A 21,572-nucleotide genomic window follows, 5' to 3' on the forward strand; every position below is an offset into this window, starting at 1 on the left:
GAAATTGAAGATGAAGAACAGGCAAATCAATAGGGCTTGGCTTTAAGACAAACGGGATATGTGGCCAGGGAGAAAGCATGGCTCATTGTAGATCTTATTTCACACTCACCCAAACACATTTGCAATATCACAAAGAGGTAAAAACACACGCACAATGTCAGGAATTCTATCATGGATTTCATACCAAATAACGGACAAACAGATATATATATATAAACCTTTGGCCGCTCACTACAAGCCTTGTCATATGTAGGGTTGTGATGATAACAGCATTACCGCAATACTGTGGTCATATGATGCCTTCTGCAGGGTTGGGTCATCACCGCAAAAATCAAAAAAAAAATTTTAAATGCCAAACACAACCAGATGGAAAATATGTTAGAGGCCCTGCGTTGCCTGGGCTTGCTCCAGGCACCAGGCCGCAAGACCTTGGCATTGCCCCACGAGAATGACCGTCCAGAGGGACGCCGAAAGCAAAGCTAAGCTAAAGGCTAACCCCAGTTGACCAGTTCTCCCATCAATCTTCCTCGCCAACGTCCGCTCCATTGACAATAAACTAACTAAAACTGCTGTGCCCTCATCTTCGCTGAGAGGTGACTGCATGAGAGTATCTCTGTCTGTGTTCGGAACTGCCTAACGTACTGCCAGCTACATAGTCAATGAGTATGTACTGCATACTGTCTACTAAATGAAAAGTTAAGTATGCCATTACCAGCAGACTGTTCACACTGAAGTATACAGCCAGGTATCCCAGAATGCATCTCATACCAACCGCCAGCGATAGAGATTTTAAAGCAGGCAAAACGCTGTTGTAATTTTCACTGTAGGACTGTTAAATATGTCACTTTATTAAGTTTTACTATTTTTTCCAGGTGAGACAGTAACCATGTAGATTCCTAAAATGTGCTCAATTTATCCAAATAACACCTGTTTCTAAATCTGCTCCAACGTTTTCGGACAGGTGAGGAGCCGTTGGCCGGGTGACCAGCCAATCGTCTCGCAGCAGCAGCAGCCCGAGTCCTGAGATGATCGTCGCTCAACGTCCACTGTCATCCCTGGGAGAACATGATCTGATGAACTGATCTGCAGCTCTTTGGTAATTTACCGCTGACTCTAATGTCTCCACAGCATTTTGATATATGATATTATTCCTTTTGAAAGATAATTGTTGGTCTCACAGATGAAATCTGACAATTGTAACTGTCACATTAGTTTGTCTGAATGTAAAGTGAAGCTTCATGTTTTTACTGGACAGAACAACAGTGCTGCCTCTGGGGCTCTATATATACAGATATCACCACATTTACATAAATATAAATGTATTCAAATGAACACATCAGTCTGTACTAAGTTTTGTTTTATTTTATTAAGCTACATAACTGTTCAGATTTTTATTATAGCTACATTACAGACTGAATAACATCATTTACTGCATCTCTGTCAATGAGGTTATTTTATCCTGAGAAAAAAAAAAGTTAATGGAACTCTGAGTTGAGATTATTTTGTCCCAGTACATTCAAGTGGGTGTGTTGAGGACTTGGGAGTGCAAATGTCTGAGGATGGGAGGACACTCAATAAAATAAAATGAAATTTAATACGGACTGATCGGTTCACTTTAATACATTAATATTAATTGAAATGTGGTAATATCTGTGCATATAGAGCCCCAGAGGCAGTGCTGTTGTTCTGTCCAGTAAAAACCAGCATGGGTGGCAACCTGTGTTAAGGTTCATTACCGCCACCTATGCTAGTTATGTTAGAATTAATTAATGTTACATAAATACTGATAGCAGCACTGTTTGTCAAGGAGCTTATCAATATTTCAGTACTGACCAGTTACCAATTCAATATCGGTTCTGGATACCCATCCCTACCAAAGCGTAGGGCTGTTGGAATGAATTTTGAGATTCGAATGATAAAAAAAAAAGATACTAATCGAATGATGAAATAACTATTTGAAAGTGGGTATTTGTATTTTTCATAAATGTGTTGGCGTTAGTGACGTTAGTGAATCTCGCCTTGGCCTACTCACATGTGAAAACGAAATGTTTTTGTCAAGTCTGATGAACAATAATGTTTTCTGAGTCTGACTAAATCACATTCTCACATTCGATGTGCTAACTCTAACCTCTAACGTTACAATATCAGTAATGGTAACAAGTGATGCACCCACAGAGATCACCACTCCTGACCATTTAAGAAGCTATATGTGGAAAGTATTTGGATTTCCGTCAACAAACAGAAACATTTAAAAGAAAGCAGGCCCAAAGTACAAGACGGAGTGATCAGTGCTGCAGCTGCAGTGTGAGGTTTGGACACAGAACTCACGCTATCATTTGGGCTCACAGTGCATCCCGACCCAAATAACACGTCACATATTGATGTAAACAAGCGCATACTGATGTGGATGTATTTATGTTCCAATTAAGTGCGTAGTTTAATTACTATGATCCTGTATGATGAAAGCTTATTTAATATTTATATTTTAGTTATTAATTTTGTGCCTAAGCATAATTATTACTTAGCAAAAAAAGCTATCACCTGTTCATTAGTAATGTTGGAACGCCCTCTAGTGGACAGAATGTATAACAAGCACATGCTGACAGTGTCATTAGCAATGCGTAAGCCTGTGTATACAGTGTATGAGTACATAGTAAATATTAATACGACAAATTTAAGCATTAAAAATTCCACTATAATTTGAATATTCAAAACAATAAGGAATGAAATTTGATTGGATTTTAGAGGAAGATTGACAGCACTACCAAAGAGCTGTACAGATCATTTCATCAGATCCTGTTCTCCCCGGGATGAAGACAGACATTAACCCGTCGATCATCTCATGAATCGGGCTGCTAGCAGCTTAGATGACTGGCTTGTCTCAGCCAACGGCTGCCATAGGCAGCTCCTAACATGCCGAGAAATGAAAATTACAACGGTGTTTAGTCTGGCTCATCTCCTCCAGTCTGAAGAGACGCAATGCATTGTGGGGCAGTTGAGTATGTCCAGTAAGCTCATGCCACATACTCAGAAATTCTTGCTAATCTAGTATACATCCGAGCATTTCTCGCATACACAAAATCCACATACTATGCAGTTGGAACGCACTACATACTTAACGTCATACTAAGTATAAATAATACATTAGTAGGCAGTTATGAAGACAGCCTCTGACTCCACTATCCAGCTAGCCAGGCTAACTGCTCTCCGCTCAAACAGGATTGCTTCATAAAATGCCACCACTCCTCCCCATCCAAATGATTTTTACATGAATACATTTCAAAAGTGTTCAAATTATTAAAATGTTTATTAAAGAACTGTACAATGAAGTATTATCACCATCGACCATATAGGTTGTAGCTGCTGCAGTAGTGGGCCAATCACACGTTGCATTAAATCAAAGAACACTTGTGGTGATTGGCTATGAGCAAAACCATACAAATAGTCATTTTTTTCTAGATATGGGTACAAAGAGGATCGAATGCAGGTATCATTTGACTGGAGAAGTTTCTGTACTACTTGGTACTGACTAATTCTGGTAAATACCTTAATGTAATAGAGTACTGATATCCAGCCCCACTGCACACTGCTCAGCATGAGCAGAGGTTCTAGCAGTCAAATGTGGACCCTTTTATCTATTAAAATTTGAAATTTTAAAATTAAATCTTTTTGCTTTTTCACTGTGGCAAGAAAAAAATCCATACAGTCACGGCTGTAGTCATATGTCACAAATGTAAAACATACAGCACACCAACAAGTTTGTAGTGCCTTAATGAAGAAAAGTGGTCTTTAGCCCAGGTATTTATATATCTATATTATTAATGTGTACATTCTAATATGATTCACAATGGTCTCCATTGTCATGGTGACAGTTTGAGCACAACCAAGGAGAGCCAAAATAACAAGAAGTACAAGCACTCACACAGCAAAAATATAGTGCTATTACCACAGCATTTCCATCACTATCTTATCCAAATTGTGGTGTTGTCTTCCTTAAACTCTCTGAACCAGGCTAAATAAAACAATTATGGGATGCAGCATTCAGCTACTTGGGACAAACCATTTCTCACTACAGCAGCACAATCATAGGCCTCAACCATAATTACAAAGCACAAGGGCTGCCTGAAACAGATATGGCTGCTGCACAGCCAGCTGAAAACACTCCTGGAGCAAATTGCGATCAGACTGAGGAGTTGGCTGACTGTTCAGGCAACTGCATACAAATATAAACATGCTGGAGATGTGGGGGTAAAGGAATGACATATGGAGAAATGATGCAAACATCTGGCACCACAGAAAGAAGTGGATACTATATTTCAAAGGGCCTGTGGCTGGGTTATATCGTCACTGGATATACTTCCAACCCTAGCGGCGTTGTGGCTGTTGTCATGCTGAGCGGTCGAGCGTCCTGAGAGCGCAGTGTGGCCCGCCATTAACACAACAATGTCCAGCTGCCTGAATGGACCGGGACCAGACCAGGGATGAGAGACACACAATGGAGAACAAAGGCCAAGTGGGTGCTATAAGAGGGGTGGGGGAGAGAACGGTCGACAGCAGGGCCAGCATGACACAAAATCAATCATCTGTTTCAGGGCAAACAAGCCAGCCACTGTCCGTTTGAGGATCACTAACCTAAATGAGGAAAAACAGAAAGGACTAAGCAAAATACTGCTGCCTGTTTAGGCTTGACTACCTCTTTCTGATATGCTTCTGTTTTCTTTTTCCTCCTGGAAAAAAGCAGGCTGCTTCTATGGAATCAATTCATTCTTATCATTAATACCTAACCAATTTCAAAGGAAAGGTAACATTTTTACAACAGATTTACAGAGCTTTAGAGAGAAGGACACTCACTCCTCACAATGGCAGTATTCCCTGTAAGCATGTCTACTCCCGAACGTGGGGAAGGATGTTTTCCAAGTAGTAGTCTAGTAGAGGCGTGGAGCCCAAAAAAGCCATCTTGTTAGATAAGCTCATGCTCTGGCATAACATAAACCAGAGACACCCTCTGTCTCTCACCACGTGATCTCACTGCATGACAAACACATTTACATGACATTTCCATTTCCTCTTTTGGCCGACGGTCTTATCCAGAGTGACACGAGGGCTTGCCCTGGCTCCACCTCGCAACAACACTCACAGCACAACACATATGTGAGACTCGCCAATGCTAGATTACAATGTGTCACTCAAAGAAAAAAAAAAAAAAACACTGAGGCTTGGCAGCCATTTTGAATTGCTGTAGGGCTTCAACTGTCCCATTCTGTTCAGAGTTCATGAAGTGAACACAACAAACCTAAAATGTCTTGAGGAAAGACATCGAAATTCTGGGAAAAGTGTGTGTGAGGAGATGTATTTGAATAAAACAACTGCCACACTTCCACGAGGAACAAATCTAGGGTTCAAAGAGTTCAGAGGCAGTGCTCTATTTTAAGTCCAAACCTGTTCTAAAAGCATGAGTCAATAGCCGGGGATAAAGCCTGTTTACAGAAAAGACGACAAAAACTCCCACCTCACTCTTCCCAACAGGAACCATTTGCTCAAGGTGACAGAGCAAGGCGCTTGTGAACAGGAAAAACCTGGCACCAGCCATTCGTTTCCCCTTTTGTTTTTAGCACTGCTGCTGTGCATTACAAAACAGGGCAGCTGCGAGCAGGTTGGTGTCAAGTGGCTTGACTTTGGTGCAAAAGCTCTCCTGGCTGCTTTTCTTCTGTGCTGCTCCTTATTTGCTCTCTCTCTCCCGCCTGACAACACCTTCTGAGCAAACACACTTGGAAATGTGCTTGTAGATTTAGCAATCTTGCTTTCACCACACACAAAAGCATTTGGGCATTTTAAATCGACTGTTATTTGGTCTCCTTTATTGTCCCGCTTAGTTACATGAAAGAAAAAAAGAGCGACAGGACGAGGGGAAAGGGTGGAAAAAGGAAAGAAAGAGGAGGATTAATGTGGTGGAGCCAAAAATGGCTGCCTGCAGTTCAAAAGGTGGAGAGACAGAAACTCGGAATATTGGTGAGTTTTGTTCCTGCTGTATGCTCAGCCAAGTATCACAAGAGAGCGAGACAGGCAGCGTGACAGTGAGAGAAAGAAAAGGAAATGAAAGACAAAACGTAAGGGTGCAATAAAACAAGAACAGGAGAGCGAGCGAGAGAGCAGAGAGAGAGCAGAGAGAGAGAGAGAGAGAGAGAGAGAGAGAGAGAGATGATTACGTAGATTGCCTGCCTCACCCCCTTTCAGCCTTGTTTTTTTTCCCCCCAGCCTCCTCCTCCTCCTTCTCCATTATTCTCCCAAGAAGCATTGCTTCTCGGCACAAAACAGAATTAACCAGCACAGCCCTCTGCAACATTGCTCCCCCAGTGCCGAGGAAATGCTGCGCCCCATTGGAGCAGCTCCAGAGCTCCTGCGCCAATAGGAATGCACCGATGAGGCAGGCGTCAGAGCGACTTGTTTTTAACCCTGTTGTGCAAGACGGCAAGCCACAGAGCACACAGCAGCTGCAGAGGAGAAGCTACACAGAGAGGAAGGTGGATGGACTGGTTCTATATCTGTAGCTAAAATTAAAAGCAAGGGCAGAAGGTATCTAAAGTTAGTCTCTCTTACAACCGAGGAAATCAGGAAAACAATCTACATAATATAGTTAAGTTATGATTGTAAAAAAAATAAATACTTTTTACATGCTAAGAAATAAAAAGATATATGTATAGGTGTGAGTAACCATCTTAATATTTTTCATTATCTATATAACACTCAAGAATGGACGTGTCTCAAGAAACAAGAGAAGAGTCAGTACTATTTGCTAAACACTCATGAAATGCAGTGCAGTGAAACTACACTTCAGAGACAAAATGCACACGTCTGCTTCCCACTTACGTGAATGCAACCTTTCTGTTTCCATACAGGTGTAGATCCACAACACTGGGTTAGTTGACTTGGTCACATAGACACAACACACATGAAACCTTATTAACATATCAATAGCTACACCTGCCCTCCGTGTAATGATACAGAGTGTCATCAGCATGCAAATGGCAAGCTAAAAAAGACAGGGTTTTTTCCCCCCTCTTCCTATTCCTCACAGCAACACCCCCTGCTCCCTCTCTCTCCCGTCTCCAACCGTCTGCACCGAGACAGAATCCTGTCTTCTTCTTTTGGAAATGGGCCAACATCCTGCTTCACTCCCTCTTGTACAAGCACACACACATACACACAAACCAGGGTTTAAATTCAGACTCATCCAGAACACAGCACTCACCCATTACAACAAGGGGCTTCAGTGATTTCAAGGGCATGTCACCCAACAGTTACATTTCTTGTAACCGCTCTGAATGTGAAAGGGAGACAGACTACATTTCCTTAGTAAACAGAAAACTGGGCCAGGCTAACCTTGCATGTCTGCACATTCCTTAGATCTCCAAAGTTTCAGAGGCCCATATTGGGAAAGAAGGGTCCACATCCTGCAGACAGATCCACACACACACACACACACACACAAAAGTACAGTGCTGCTCTCCGTGTTAGCCCTCAATCAGCAATTGTTGTAACTCAACACCCGTAGTACAGTAGGTGTATCTCACTGTAAAACATAATCTGGACCTGCTTGAGAGGCCTGGAAAACCAACATGGCGGCAGAGCAGCAACAAGCAGCCAGGCTGTACATTCTTAGCTTTCCCAGGGTGGCAGGTTGAGTTAAGAAGCCATGGCATTGTGTGCTTGCTTGTGTCCCATATTCTCCTTGCATTTCTTACTCGGCTGTGTACATGTCTTTGTCTCTGTTAGTGAGAGCGGTGTTTGTTCAAGATAACAAGGAGGATCAGGTCAGGGGGAATGCTGGAGGGGCTCATGTTTCCAATGGTTCTGAGTGGCCAGGTTTGCATGTTGCAGCCCACACAGTCTATTAAAAGATGTGAAACATATTCAGAGAATGTCAGTCGCAACCAATGAAAACAAGGCTCAGCACACTGCAATCTGGCTTCCAACAGGCATCAAGATCAATCCAAATACTTGGCGAGGGCTGAACACCCCCAGCAGGGCACGGGTGTAATCTTTGTACTCATGGAGCAAGGTCGACAACTGCTCAGGAAAAAAAAGGCCTCTCACATACGTTTTCCAATCTCAAAGCAGTTTGTGTGTGGTGGATTTTCTTACTGAGCTTGGATGAAATATTAATGAGCACAGTACTTAAAGTGCAAATACAGAGCAACCAAGAAACATATGACTGATAAGGATTCTCACTGACAAATATGTCCTCTGTTGATATTAAAGCATCCAATCTAATCGTTTCAATAAGAGATTTTTTTGGGCTGTGTAGAAAGAGTAATATGGCTGAAGTATGACCAGTTGAATTTGCGACACGTCAGACACAAATATCACTGCAGGGAGAGTCACACATCCGGTGACACATTAATTGACCTAACCATGTCCGATAGAGCAATATAAGATGTCCTTTCTCTGCGCCTGCTGTGTCCACTGCTCCGGACTCCGGCCGCCGCACAATGCGAGTCTACGTGGTGCAGCTGAGCGGAGCAAAGCCACTCAGGCGACGGTTAGGGCAGCCATTTGTGCTCGGAAAACACGGGGTCCCAATAAACTAAAACCTCACAAAAAACACTGCAAAAGAGGAAAGGCGCTATTTAAACATTAATACATTTCCCAGTATCACTTGTCAGCTGTGGTTGCCGCGAGCATAGTTCTCATGGTGCGTTGCATTTTACCTAAAAATGATGATCAACTATACTGTGAAAATGACAAGGCATATCTTTATACTGTGACCAGACTTTGATCCCTGAAACCAGTCTAATAGGGTGGAGATAAAAATAAAGCATTTTCTCAGAATCAAGAAAATGTAATAATTATGAAACAACGCGATGGTGTTTAATAACAGAACAACTACGAGGTCTCCAACTTGATTAAAACTTGTGATTGCTACATTCCGGCTCAGCGATGCCACTCGCACTTACTCACACGTTGAAATAAAAAATGGAGGCTAAAAAAGGAAACAAGAGCTCCCCTCTAAAATACCACCCATTTCTCTTAACCGCCACCGAGGCTGGGGGTTGGTAGGTGGGGGGAGGTGAAGAACAGCAAGTCACTAACAACAGATCTGGGTTTCTGATTGCTGGATCCCACACGTAGGGAAAAAACATATCAAGCACAAATAAAGAAGACACAGCCGAGCTTTCAGCTTGATTCACACGCCTGAGAGAAGTTAGGACTGTTGCCAAAGAGAAATGCACTAACATGATGTAGCCAAACACCACCATGATGCAGACACCATATTTTCCAAAAATCCACAGCAATAATGAGTTAGTCCTCAGGTGTATACATAGCGTAAGGCTTGGAGCGGCTGTGCTGTGAAGTACTGGTTCAAAACAAGGACACAATCAACTGGAAAACATCCAAAAAGTTAGCTAAAAAGGCTAGTATAGCATTTGTTGCCTATGGCTGTGTCTGCTAACGCTAACCAACACAGCAGCTGGTTGCTTAGCTAACACGAGCCGCCAATAATGATCAAATTGCAAGCAGTATCATGGCTAACTTTCAAAAAATTCGACAGTTTCGTGGTCCCAGAACAACAATTAACACATTGCTGTCATAAGAGCAATGCAACAAATTGGTTTTTGGTTCTAACAAAACAAGTTTGCCTGTTACCTTATGCGATCTGATTCTGAACTCACTGCCCCAGTAGATCTCTCAATATAACCTACCAATATATATGCAAAGAAACACAATATAAACACAAATAAAGTCCGTATAATGTGCTGCTGATATAGTGTAACGTTAGGTCATGTTAGCCAACACATTACACAAGTTGCTCAACAGACCAAGATTTCTGTTTTTTATTTAGTTTAATGCTCTTGAGGCAAAAATAAACCCTCTAATTAGTAAGTTAACGCTGTAACGACAGCAAAGTGTGATTTATCAACGACATGAAAACAGTAAAAACTGAACTAGATGTACCCCTAATGGACTCAACGTTACACGAGTCAAACTCATCAAAACTTGCATGATGGTGTTGAGAGCTATGTGGACACGGTTGTTTGAATTACTGTTATATCACTGGCTATTATAAAACTTGTAATGTGGTGGATTCCCAAACTAACAAGCTAGCTATCAAAAACAACACGAGGAGCTAATAAAAAAAAACATGGAAGATCAGTCCAGACACAGCCAAGAGCAGCCCTGCAAGGCAGACCATCAATATGGGAAGCTTTCTGGCCAGCCAAGCAAGCCACTTGAAAGTGGAAAGATAGTGGAGGCAACCCAACTTGTTCTAATAAACTTAAGTGGACGTTTAGTTAGCTAGCTAAGTTGGTTAGCTTCATAGCTATGTTGGGTTGACTGAAAACATGGTTAGTGTCTGTTGTATTTATGTTACTGTCTTCATTTATAAAGGTTAATATTATCAACTAACACAGATTTAAAACACTTACCTAAAGAGGCATTCCAAACTTGTACAAGCGAGGCAAATTCATGTACAGAAGGAAGTCCTTAGAGTATCCCAACATCAAATCCAGCCAGACCAGTAGGCCTGACGTCGGCCTCGGAGTCTCCTGTATCCTTTGCCCTTAAAAGTAGCTCCCTCTCCAGGGGTAGGAAACAAACTTCTCAGTGTCTCCCACACATAGAAGGAAAGTTAAACTCCCTGTCCTGTTCAGGTGCAGTGCATCCATTGAGTGTCTACGATAGATCCCCGGTGGATAAATCCATTTATTTGAGTGTATTGAATATTTACAGTCGCTATTTATAATGGGGTATATGCTGCTGTATGTGATACGGGGCTCTGACTCTGTCTCGGATCCTTACAGTCGCAGAGGCGCCCATCCCCCTCCTCACCGGCACCGACCGCGGGTCCCAGCGAAACTGACACACAACCACGCCACGGGGTTTCCCTGGCGACCGTGCAGGGGCTCTCTCCATGGGCTGCGATATCCCGCCTCTTGCCAATGATTGGATATCATCGTGTCAGTCATGCTTACAAACAGACATAAATGTATGTGATTGGATGCGAACGAGAGCGTTGGTTGTTTTTTTCCGTCAACTACGCAAAACGGGGCGGGCACTGCTTTGAGGAGGGGTGCGAAAATTCAGTCCCTTCATGATATGTGTATGTGTGCTTGGTGGCGTACAAGAAGGAGAGCTATAGAGAGTGGCTGGAGTCGGAAGACAATTTGACACCCTTCAAAGGATCTGTATCTTCAAAAGTTTTGGGGAATTCTTGTTATTAAATTCAAATGCCGTGGATTTAATTTTAATTCGTTAGTGGGATTATTGTTTTTTCATTATCTGAGGGGTACATTCATCTATCTACTGTGGAAGGAGCTTTCATACCAATAGATAGTAGCAGGCGTTAGCTACACGGGGTCTCTGGGGCCCAGTTCCAGGGTCAGCCCACTGGGTCAGCCCCACCTACCAGCCTGTCAGATGAGCAGAGAGTGAGGTGTCGCGCTCCGGTAGCATCTGGTCAGGGGGTTGGACAGGGAAATTGACCAGTACTCCTGGGTTGCATCTACTTATTCACTGGTCCCTCCTACTTCAGTTCCCGCTGCCGAAATCAGTCTCTCCACACACTTGCACAGAAAAAATACCCGACACAACGAAAAACATCCCTTTCACCAGCGGCTCAACAGAGCAAAGTATTCGTGGGATTTGCAGCAGAGGAAGGGTTAGAGCGGACAAAATCAGCATAATTTTTGCTGTGATGTTAGTGTTTGAATTGTATATTGCCCTAGCCTGACACACGCACACACACACACTGGATTTACAAACAAAGCGTAAAACGGAGACGTTATTTTCAACAGGTACAAGTAAATAATACAAGTTTTGGCGTCGGGACTGCGATATTTATAAACAAATAGTAACAATGACGCGATTGGTTTCATGTCATGTCATGAGACTTGGGGGCGACTTCGGATTGGCTGTGCAGATAAATGCCAACGTCATTTGTTGCAGAGGTCTGACGAGCTACAAGATTAGACAGCAGAATAATACAATTATTACATTGCGGCTGAGTGGCTTCCACAATAAAATTGATTATGACCCCGACTTCCATAAAGCAGATATTCAGGAGACATTATGATGTTGTCTTAAGTATTGGATTCATTTAATTAAATGAAGGCAGAGGCCGAACAAAGCAGTGATATAAATGTAGACACTTCCTATTGTCACTTATTTCCGATTAGTAGCACAGCTGCAGGCTACGCTTGACATCAAATTAACATTTAATATGCTGACAAACTAGCTGAACCCTAGTATGTCATGGAAACTAATGTCGGTATTCACCAACACACTAATATGGTATACTGAAACAGTCCACTCACATACAATTTTGCTATGAAATCAAAATAAAAAGGTGTCAACACAATTTAGCTAAACCAAGAACAAAATGCATCCCTTTAATAGTCGGTGAATTATATAAAATAAGCTAACACCCACGCCCCACAACAGCCGACACACACGAGCAAGAGTGGGCTGTTATCTTTATATCTGATGTTACTTTTAATTTCACAAATATCTACATGTGTTGGCCTTTGGAAAGTAACTGTCCGCCTTCCCGTCCTTCGTCTGGCTGTTGCCCTTTATAAACACAACCACCAGAATAATTTCCGAGAACACGTCATGAGGTTAATAACTGAAGGACAGATTATAAATTTCCCAGCCGGACTGCCGTGGTAAGCGACGGTCATATTTCACAATGCTGCCATTGTTACTGCGGTGAAAAAGCAATGTCATATGGCCAGCCCAAACCGCGCACTGCAACATGGCTGTGTTCAACCCTCCCCCACACTGCTTTCACTGCCACAGCTCTAGCAAATCTCTTTTATCTGCATAGTCTGTATGGTCGGCTCTGTGTTAGGTAAAAACACGATTCAGGCGGTTTGTTACTTCATTTGGAGGCATTTTAATTGTCTCCATAGTCTGAAACACTCACACAAATGACGGTATAACACAGGAGGTATCAAAGTGTGGACATGTTACTAAAATTGACATGACTTTGGGATTCCCATGGTCTGTTCATATATACAGCTCATATTGCATGCATGACACTGCCGTTTTGACAAGATTTCTGTCACAAATAAAATCATTGACATTACACTTAAGAATTAAGGGAGTGGCAGTTCATGCCCACAAATATTTGTTAGAGAGAACATAGACAAACAACAGCTTGCAAATAATTCTTTGTATATTAAGATTATTAGTAGTGTGCAAGACTATTCATAGAGTCCTTAACAAATGTCATACACACGATCATCTGTGACCTCTCGAGTTGCAAGTTGATCAAATTCACTATTTTAACTATCCACCAACAGGCAGTCAGAGTGCATAAAGTTAGGCCCAGCGTAGGCCTTTAACGGACATAACATAATATTTTTTCCATAGAACTTCTCCGCCACCATCAAATTCTGACAATAAATCCAAAACCTGTAACCTAAGAGAATCTTTCCTTCTGCATAAAGAAATAACAATACAACAAAGTCCAGTAACTGTGCATACTGTTTAGGGTGGCACACCACAGTTAATACAGTATATGGCCATAAGAGACATATGAATATAAAATAGAGCCATTCATCAATAATAAGTAATGTTATTGAGTCTATAGGATAGGGATCTTTGGGAGAGTAGTTGCATACAGACAAAATCATTTAAACGTCAAAAAATGAGTGTTCACATATCATCAGTTAAGTTACCCTTCACTTGGGAGTAGTGAATTCAACTGGGAAATACTACATCTATGCGTATGGGTATAATTATAATTACATAATGCATTAGTCTACAGTACACCACCCCTGGAATAAGCATGACTACAATATTGGTCAACCACCAAAAATACTTCATTTAGCCATATCTGAAACTGGATAACAGACTAAATGTGTTTGAAAATTGATTCAAATTCTAATAAGACTCTCTGCTAAGTTGGTGGCCTGTTTAAAAAAGAGAAAAGTTTCCCAGAAAAAAAAAAAACAAAACAAAAAAACAAAACACACAACTGCCCTGGACTTGTTCCCCTGTGAGGAACCTGTCTCTCTCCCCTCCTGCTCGCAACGGCCGACTAAGCGGCTTAGACAAAGAATGAAAGGGAAACAAATGGCCAAGAGTGTTGGTTTTCTGGTGTTGGGACATGTCTTGTTTTCCCTCTTTCTTTAGGTCTTTTTTTTTAAAGGTTGTTACTCTCTTGCATGCCAAGACTCTCCTTGCTGCTGGGAAATGCTGCCCTCTGCTGGTTGCACTTTGGCACCACAGAGCCATGCCTCCCCACTGTAGGTTTGATCCCCTCAGAGCAGCTTCAGACTCCCAGTGACATTGTTCACCATCTCCTCCTCACCCATGATGGCCAGGACGGTGCGGGACCCGGCCTCCACCTGCCAAAGACAAAGAGGGGTCGGTTTAGCGCTGAGACTTGAATGTCTAGCCGACACTGACAAAATCAATTAATGTTTGACCAAATGTATTAGTACTAATAAAGAGATGTGAAGTGAATGAAATGACATCCAAAAAACACTGACGCAAAAGCCAATTTTGAAAATGGCATGTTTCCCTCACCTGGGTAAGCCCTGCATCCTGGACCAGGTAGGTGGGCAGGCTGAGGCTCATGGCCAGGGCCTGCAGCTCCAGTAGATGAGCCACGTTGGTGCCCTGGACCACCACCTTCTTAGCTCTGTATCAACACCATGCACATGAACTTTTTCATCAATAATATAATACGGATTGACTTGATTATTCAACAATATTATACATTCTGGCAAAAGAGGTATTTAAAGATATTTCGGTAGTCAACAATGTCAGTAACTAATCATCTAATTGATACAGCTATTCTAATAAAATAATGACAGCCAAGTGTGGAGAGTCCAGAACGATGTTAGAACACAGACACAGATGGTGAGCAATGATTGGAGAAAAAAAAAAAAGCAAAAGTAGCACAGCTATCTGACACAGTTGCAGGATTACATGTTCAAAAAAAAATAAAGAGACTAAGGAGGACAAGTGGCAAAGCAAACCTTCTAAAATAAATTCAAGTACAACAAAGTGCGGAACATTTCTGGAAGTGGAGCATTAATGGGGTAACATTTTGGGTTTCTGTAAAACAGCAGCAGTAGAACGAGCTTGCTCCTCCTGAAGTAAAAACTGTGATGTTGAAGGTAGCAGAGCTTTAAATATGGACACTAACTTTGATACGTAACACGTGCATCTCCTCTCTAACAACATATTGTTCAGGTCTTACCCACTGTGGTCCCACTTCCAGGCCATCTCCCTCCAGCTGTTCTTCTCCTGCAGAGCCTGGTACAAACCCACAGCAGCATGCCCAACCTGGGCTGCCACCTACACAAACACACAGCACCGAGGTCACACTGACATGACAATCTGTCACATTTTCAGACATACTATAGATGGTCTCCATGTGCTCTTTCTGACCGAGTTCGAATAAAAAGGTTCACATTGAACTTGAAAAAATAAATTTGCACTTTGCATTTTTACTGTTAGAATGCAAACTCAGCACTCAACAAAATTTGCATGAAATAACTACAACCACTGTTTCAGTGCAACTGATGTGAGAATTAACTACTCCCACTCAGAGCAAAAGAGCACTGAACCTGTTAGTCAATAATTGGAAGAACCTGGAAAATTCCAGGCAAATTCAAAGCTCCTATGGTTTCATGTGACTGTAAAGCCAGAGACAGGAGTGATTCAATTTACAGTGTGGGCAAGAGCTTCAAAAGTTAGCTTAGATAAAAAGTTCCTCCTCTATTTTTGTCTGTGCAGTAGCTCCAAGACTTGTCTTGCAGGAAATCCTAGCTTTCTTTTCTCTAAACTCAGGAGAGAGCTTTTTCATGTTATGACAAACCATAACTGAACTATCATTACATATTAAGAGAAGCACTTGGAAGACAGCACATAACCCACACAGTCCACAGCAGCCCCACTCGTTTTTACCTTTCCAACACCCATGGCAAGGTCCATGTTCACCACAAACACCATCTTGAACATGAGATCATCATCTCCCTCCTCCTGAGGATCACAACAGACAAGAAGAGACACTGAGATTTGGCTTTGGACAAACTCCAGGAGGTCTAATGTACCAAGGTGTACCTGTGGAGACTAAGGCTAGCTTATGGGCACCTCATTCTCCAGCTTGTTGAAGTAGTACATGGCCGCCTCCTCGGCAGACACGTTCCGAGTATGCAGGAGTGCCTGGAGTTCGAGAGAAACAATGGAAAAAGGTCAGAGAACAAAGAAGTGAATTATAGTGTGGCCATGCCTGCCATCATTTTGGCTGACAAATGATACAAGCAAGCAAGACATTTGTTCAATTAAACTTCAGCTTTTACAGTCGTTCAAACTTCTCCATTAAAACTGCATTCTTATTTTGGGTATTTAAATGCTGCACATTCCTAAACACAAGATATAAGCATGTAGAGAGCTAGAAAAGAGTGATAGGCGGATGATACTGAAGCTTGTTTCATTCCGGTGAAGCACAATGTTTCAATACGTTGTGTTTGAGTTTGTGTCAAATGAACAATAGCACGTGACTGATGACGTTCAAGTTTTAAATGTGCTGGTGCTTCAGAAAGTGACACTTGTGTGACACAGTTAACATTTAGATGATACACACATCGGTGGTATATGAAGAGAGGGGTATGATGAATATGGCAGTATACTCTAGCATCGGAACATTTCCGCCTGTAATACAAAGTAATAAGCTGATAAAGGTAATATTTTAATAAATCTCAATCTCTCATCACATTATATGGCAACTCATAAAATGTCACATAAATATTGACCATGAAGGTAAAAACACATGAGCCCACAGTGAACACTGGACCTCCATCTCACCAATAACGTACATTAATATTTCCTGTCAACAATAATATTTTATTTGTAGGCTTTTCGGACAGTTCATTTATTACTTATTTTACTGAGGCACATTTGATAATATGTACATTTATTGCAGTACTTCACAAATAACATGCAGGCTTCTTAGACCTTTATTGCACAGACATGAGATATAAACTATTTCATCAGTGAGGTGCTGTAGTGCAGGGGTATTAGAAATTGTACAAACCACCAGTTATCACTGTGCTGGCTGAGTTTGATAAAGCTTAAAATCATCTTAATATTCTGCTATTAAAGTTAACTGGAGAGAGATCTAATGAGGTAATATCCTGAACTGGAGTTTTTAGCATGAAAGCTGTCTGGTAATGCAGTGTTCACATTATAAGAGTATGGATCATTGAAGGTCCGTGATATAAGCATCCACAATGTTACTCATTACATTTACAATAGGCCTTTATCACAGCAGACATTGTGAGCTGTACAAACACAAATGTAACCGATAACATTACATAATTGTTATCTTGCATTACAGTAGTTGCTAGAATGGAGTCATTAATGTTATTAGTTCCATCTGTGCTTTTGCGGTCAAAATATCTGCTGGAAAAAAGGTCTATTAGCACACTGAATGACCAGTCATCTAGCATGGAGCAACTGTTATAAGAGATGCTTTATTAATACAGTGCAGTATTGGTGATGTGGGTGGAGCGATGCTGCATATGATAGGATTCAACTACCATCATTGAAGGAGTTCAGCTGACATGAGAAATCCTTGTTTTTGTGTTTCTCAAACACTTGAGAATTATTTACCACCAAGTCAGAAATACCACCATCGTTTCAGAAAACAAGATGACTTTCATTTTGGGTCTGTTACTGTGCTATTTTTTCATTTCTATGAGCTTAACCTGCTCGTTTTCACAAGTTGATACTGAAGCAGACAATTTGTGGAAATTTACGTCAGGAGAGAAAGAGATCAAAATCCCGGTCAGATATCATATTGCTGTGTCTTTACTGACGTTAAGTGCAATCACTCATTTCTTTGAACAGTGATCTCTCCCTTACATTCAGATATTACACTCCATGGACTCACCCTCAACTCAGAGGAAAGCCATTCTTTTTAATAACACTGTGCACATTAGTAAGGCAACTTGTCAGGTCATCAGAGCTGATCTCCTGTACATTGCACATTACTGTGGTAATCTTTGGTTAAATGAAAAAACAAGACATTTAAGACACTGATCAATTAATCATCTCATATTAGTCATAGTATAATTAGTTGCGCTGCAGGAAAATTCCTATCATAGTTATCATATCACACTGGAGATTATATGAATATCCCTGAATGCTGAACTTACCCAGTGAGCATTATTATGGAGCAGCTGAAATTACTTTAATATTTTAAAACTGGACTAAATTGTTGAATACTTTTTTGAATATATTAAGCATACGGTCTTTACATGTACAGCATATCAGTGAGTGTACTGTCCCACCTGTTTGGCTGCCTCCTCAGGGATGTCCAGCTCCCTGAGCTGCTGCAGAAACACAGGGTTGACATCCTGAGAACCTGAGTCTGGGCCCAACTGCTCTGATGGCTCCATTCTTTACTGCAATGAGGAAAACAGAAACAATGAACACCCTGCACAGCACCAGCCCATGAAATACGACACCAAAATCTACCACATTAGATTAAAGATGACCTGGTCCACAATGAGAAATAAGATTGGCTGTGTGCCGTTTTTTTCTTAAAACAGACCCGTGTCTTGTAAAACAGACCCCAGTGTTCTGCATGCCTCTGAATGGAACACAGACAGAAACAATATATTTGATCACATGTATGATAATCTGCATATATGGGTGGATAGCTTCTTTGCACAAAGCAAATCAAAATGAACATCTAACATGACAAACAAATAGAAAAAAACTGAAATACGCCTTAAGTATAAAATTACACAAATTAAAGCTGTATTTCTACATAAATTAAAGTTAATTTATGTAGAAATACAGCTTTAATCAACTGTAGTGGTCGGTAAACCAAACTATATAATTCGTACTCGTTCTATTCCCTTTTACAATCTGACTATTCCAAGCAGGGCCGTAATAAAAATGAATGAAGAGTGGTTTGACGTTCTCTTCATATGAGCGTATGGGATATTAAATCTAAAAATAACGTTACCTTTGCAGATAGCCACAAAGTGCAACAAGACAAGCCATAAATGAACCGCTAGGTTATGTGTCGGAGGACTACGTTAAGCTAACTCTGCGCAGTGACAGTGCTAGCTAACGTTAGCTCACCTAATACACACCATTCAAATCAGCTTGGAAAAAAATGCAGCAGACGTTAGCACAGTTGGGTGTCTTTTGCTCTACTTAACGCCAACTACTTCAGTAATAATATTCATCTCCAACAAATAGCACGTAAATGCTTCACGTAAATGTCTGCTTGACAGTTAATTAAGTTAACTTTTCTGGTTCAACCACATTATAACAATGCTAGCTAACGTTAGCATCAGTCACTGTTGCTAACTGGGCTACCCTCCTTCCAGATACTTGCCTGTAGTTTCCTGTTCTGTGCAGCTAGCTCAACAGCAGGAACAACGATTGCCACTTCCCCGCGGCTTCTGGAACTCAGAATTTTTAACTGCGACGGAAAAATGTCAGTTTGAATTTGGAATTACATTCAGTGGGATGCCCGTCTTATACTGTCTTCGGCGTTACTCCATTTTGGACCCTCGTGTATGTTGGCACGGGATGCTGCCTCTTCTCCAGGATGGTGTAACGGATTTTCTGGTGACATGAATTATGAGGGGATGGTATGCGCGTGCTACTCATCGTTGTCGTAAATGTTAAGAAAAACGTCATCTCATCATGTCGTCTGTTGACTCAAAACAACGATGTTAAACACTTCAAATATTTTTAACCAGTATTTGATGATGTACTTTATTTTCATATCCCGTGTTATCCTGTTGCAGCTTAGAACGATACATTATATGTAAATGTCGGTAGTTAATTAGCAAGATAAAATAGATATGTGGTATATTTATTAACAGATGTTATTGACTCAGTTGACTAAATCTCAGCGTCCTGATCTCCATGGTAACATCTGCCTCATGAACGCGCGTAGCACCAGACAATCTACACAACAGCACCCTGTCCGTAATTACAATTGGCAACACATCTGTCAGCTTCCAGGCCCTGATGCACCGCTTACAAATGAACATCTTGAGGGATTCAACATTAATGTTATGTATTTGAAAGAAAAACACAACAAACAATTTTAAGAATACTTTATTACATCAGCATCTGTGAGAATTTGCACATTCTCTTATTAAAACAGGTTAAATCACTACAGTTACATTTGAAATCAGTATGTACAATGATATTAACACACAAAATAAGAAACATCCTTAAAACTGCTCCTTGCAGAGCCTGCTCTACATTGCCAAATTTATACAGCCTAACAACAGTTATAGTTTTCCCTCAGACGGCTTGTCTTGATCATCACTGAGCCCCCATCCCCCATGTGAACTGACTGTGTGACACAACAAACCATCCGCTCATAGGAGTCATTAGTCACTTGTGTGTGTTAAGTAATGTAGTAATAACCCTATGGGCTACATTCCGACATGCTGAGCCTGGGCGTGGAAATGACACACTTTAGGCTCCACTGACACACATCAGCACTCTTTAAGAGGGAGCATGGACAGAAATGAGACAGTTTTGAAAAAAAAGACTCCTTTTTTTATGGTCATCTGTTTGGTCTGACAAGGGCTGGGTATCAAACCTCATTACATTTGAGTGACTAAACTGTGTCTATAGCATTGACTTGAGTATTGACACTGTTTGTGTTAAGACAACATTAAACACCGGTGCATTATAAGGTTTTTTGTTGAACGACATGTTTATATTCTGCAAAGTAAGGTATCAAAAAATGTCATTTTCATTCTGGTACCATATTGTCATCCGTGTTGTGTCAAAGTCTGTTTCCTCCATCAATATGGGTTCCCTCTTACCTTTACTTGAATTCCACCTTAATCTGAACCCTGTTATCTCTGAGATACCTTCCCTTAACTGAAATTTTACCTAAATTAAACCCTTAACTCAACCATGGAGGGAACACTATTTGAAAGGGAAACAGAGTTTGACACAAGACAAGCACCGACAAATGTCCAAGCATACCCAGCCCTATTAACCACCAAGTAAGCCTTTGTCACTTAAATAAGAAAATACCAGCAAACATTTGTTCGTGTATGAAATGTCTCTGTGCTCCAAATGACAGCAGAAAAGTGTGACAAGATAAACTATACCTAATGAACCTGTAGTAGTATAATCAACACGTAAGCTGTATCAACTTGACAGAAAAATGCCAGGTAGTCTTTCAGAACATGCAGCAGTGCCACCTTGTGTCCAATACAAGAACTGCATGCCAATCATGATGTCAATACCCATAAAAAATTCAACTCGTACCACTGCCTCGGCTTGGAGTAGAACAAGGTGAACCGTGATGTGATTTAATACATTGCTCCTTGTTCAAAACCTAAAAGGAATGTTAAAAAATGTACAAAATAGAAATATGAACGAATTACACGATAAAACACTGCGGTGCACGCTAGTGGTGCGCACCACTTCATTAATATGAGTTTCTTTATGGAAGGATTTTTGTTTTTCCTCTAACATCTTTCCAGTGACTTGTACACTACAGAAACACCAACATGAATAAGTATAAAAGCAAGAAACGAAAACAGAGTAAACTG

General features: G+C 41.1%; 2 protein-coding genes across 5 annotated transcripts in view; both read right to left on the minus strand.

Moving 5' to 3' along the window:
• Positions 1-10,862, minus strand: part of setd5 (SET domain containing 5) — a 35,406-nt gene extending 24,544 nt beyond the window's left edge. For 2 of the 4 annotated variants that reach the window (XM_067588450.1, XM_067588449.1), the window contains exon 1: positions 10,428-10,862. The gene's annotated coding sequence lies outside the window, so the exon portion shown is untranslated. The remainder of the gene's footprint in view (positions 1-10,427) is intronic. The other 2 variants (XM_067588452.1, XM_067588451.1) reach the window with 1 other exon arrangement.
• A 2,017-nt stretch (positions 10,863-12,879) lies between these two features.
• Positions 12,880-19,627, minus strand: si:dkey-19e4.5 (UBA_like_SF and PTH2 domain-containing protein). The gene is made up of 7 exons (XM_067588453.1): positions 19,373-19,627; positions 18,312-18,425; positions 16,111-16,182; positions 15,925-15,999; positions 15,215-15,312; positions 14,536-14,650; positions 12,880-14,354 (listed from the first exon to the last, which is right to left on the minus strand). The coding sequence occupies exons 2-7, from the start codon at positions 18,417-18,419 to the stop codon at positions 14,268-14,270; spliced, it is 555 nt and encodes a 184-aa protein (XP_067444554.1). The 5' UTR covers positions 18,420-18,425; positions 19,373-19,627; the 3' UTR covers positions 12,880-14,267.
• Positions 19,628-21,572: the final 1,945 nt, after the last annotated feature.

The sequence above is a fragment of the Thunnus thynnus genome, chromosome 4 (assembly GCF_963924715.1).
Source record: "Thunnus thynnus chromosome 4, fThuThy2.1, whole genome shotgun sequence".
In the NCBI taxonomy this organism is placed as follows: domain Eukaryota; kingdom Metazoa; phylum Chordata; class Actinopteri; order Scombriformes; family Scombridae; genus Thunnus; species Thunnus thynnus.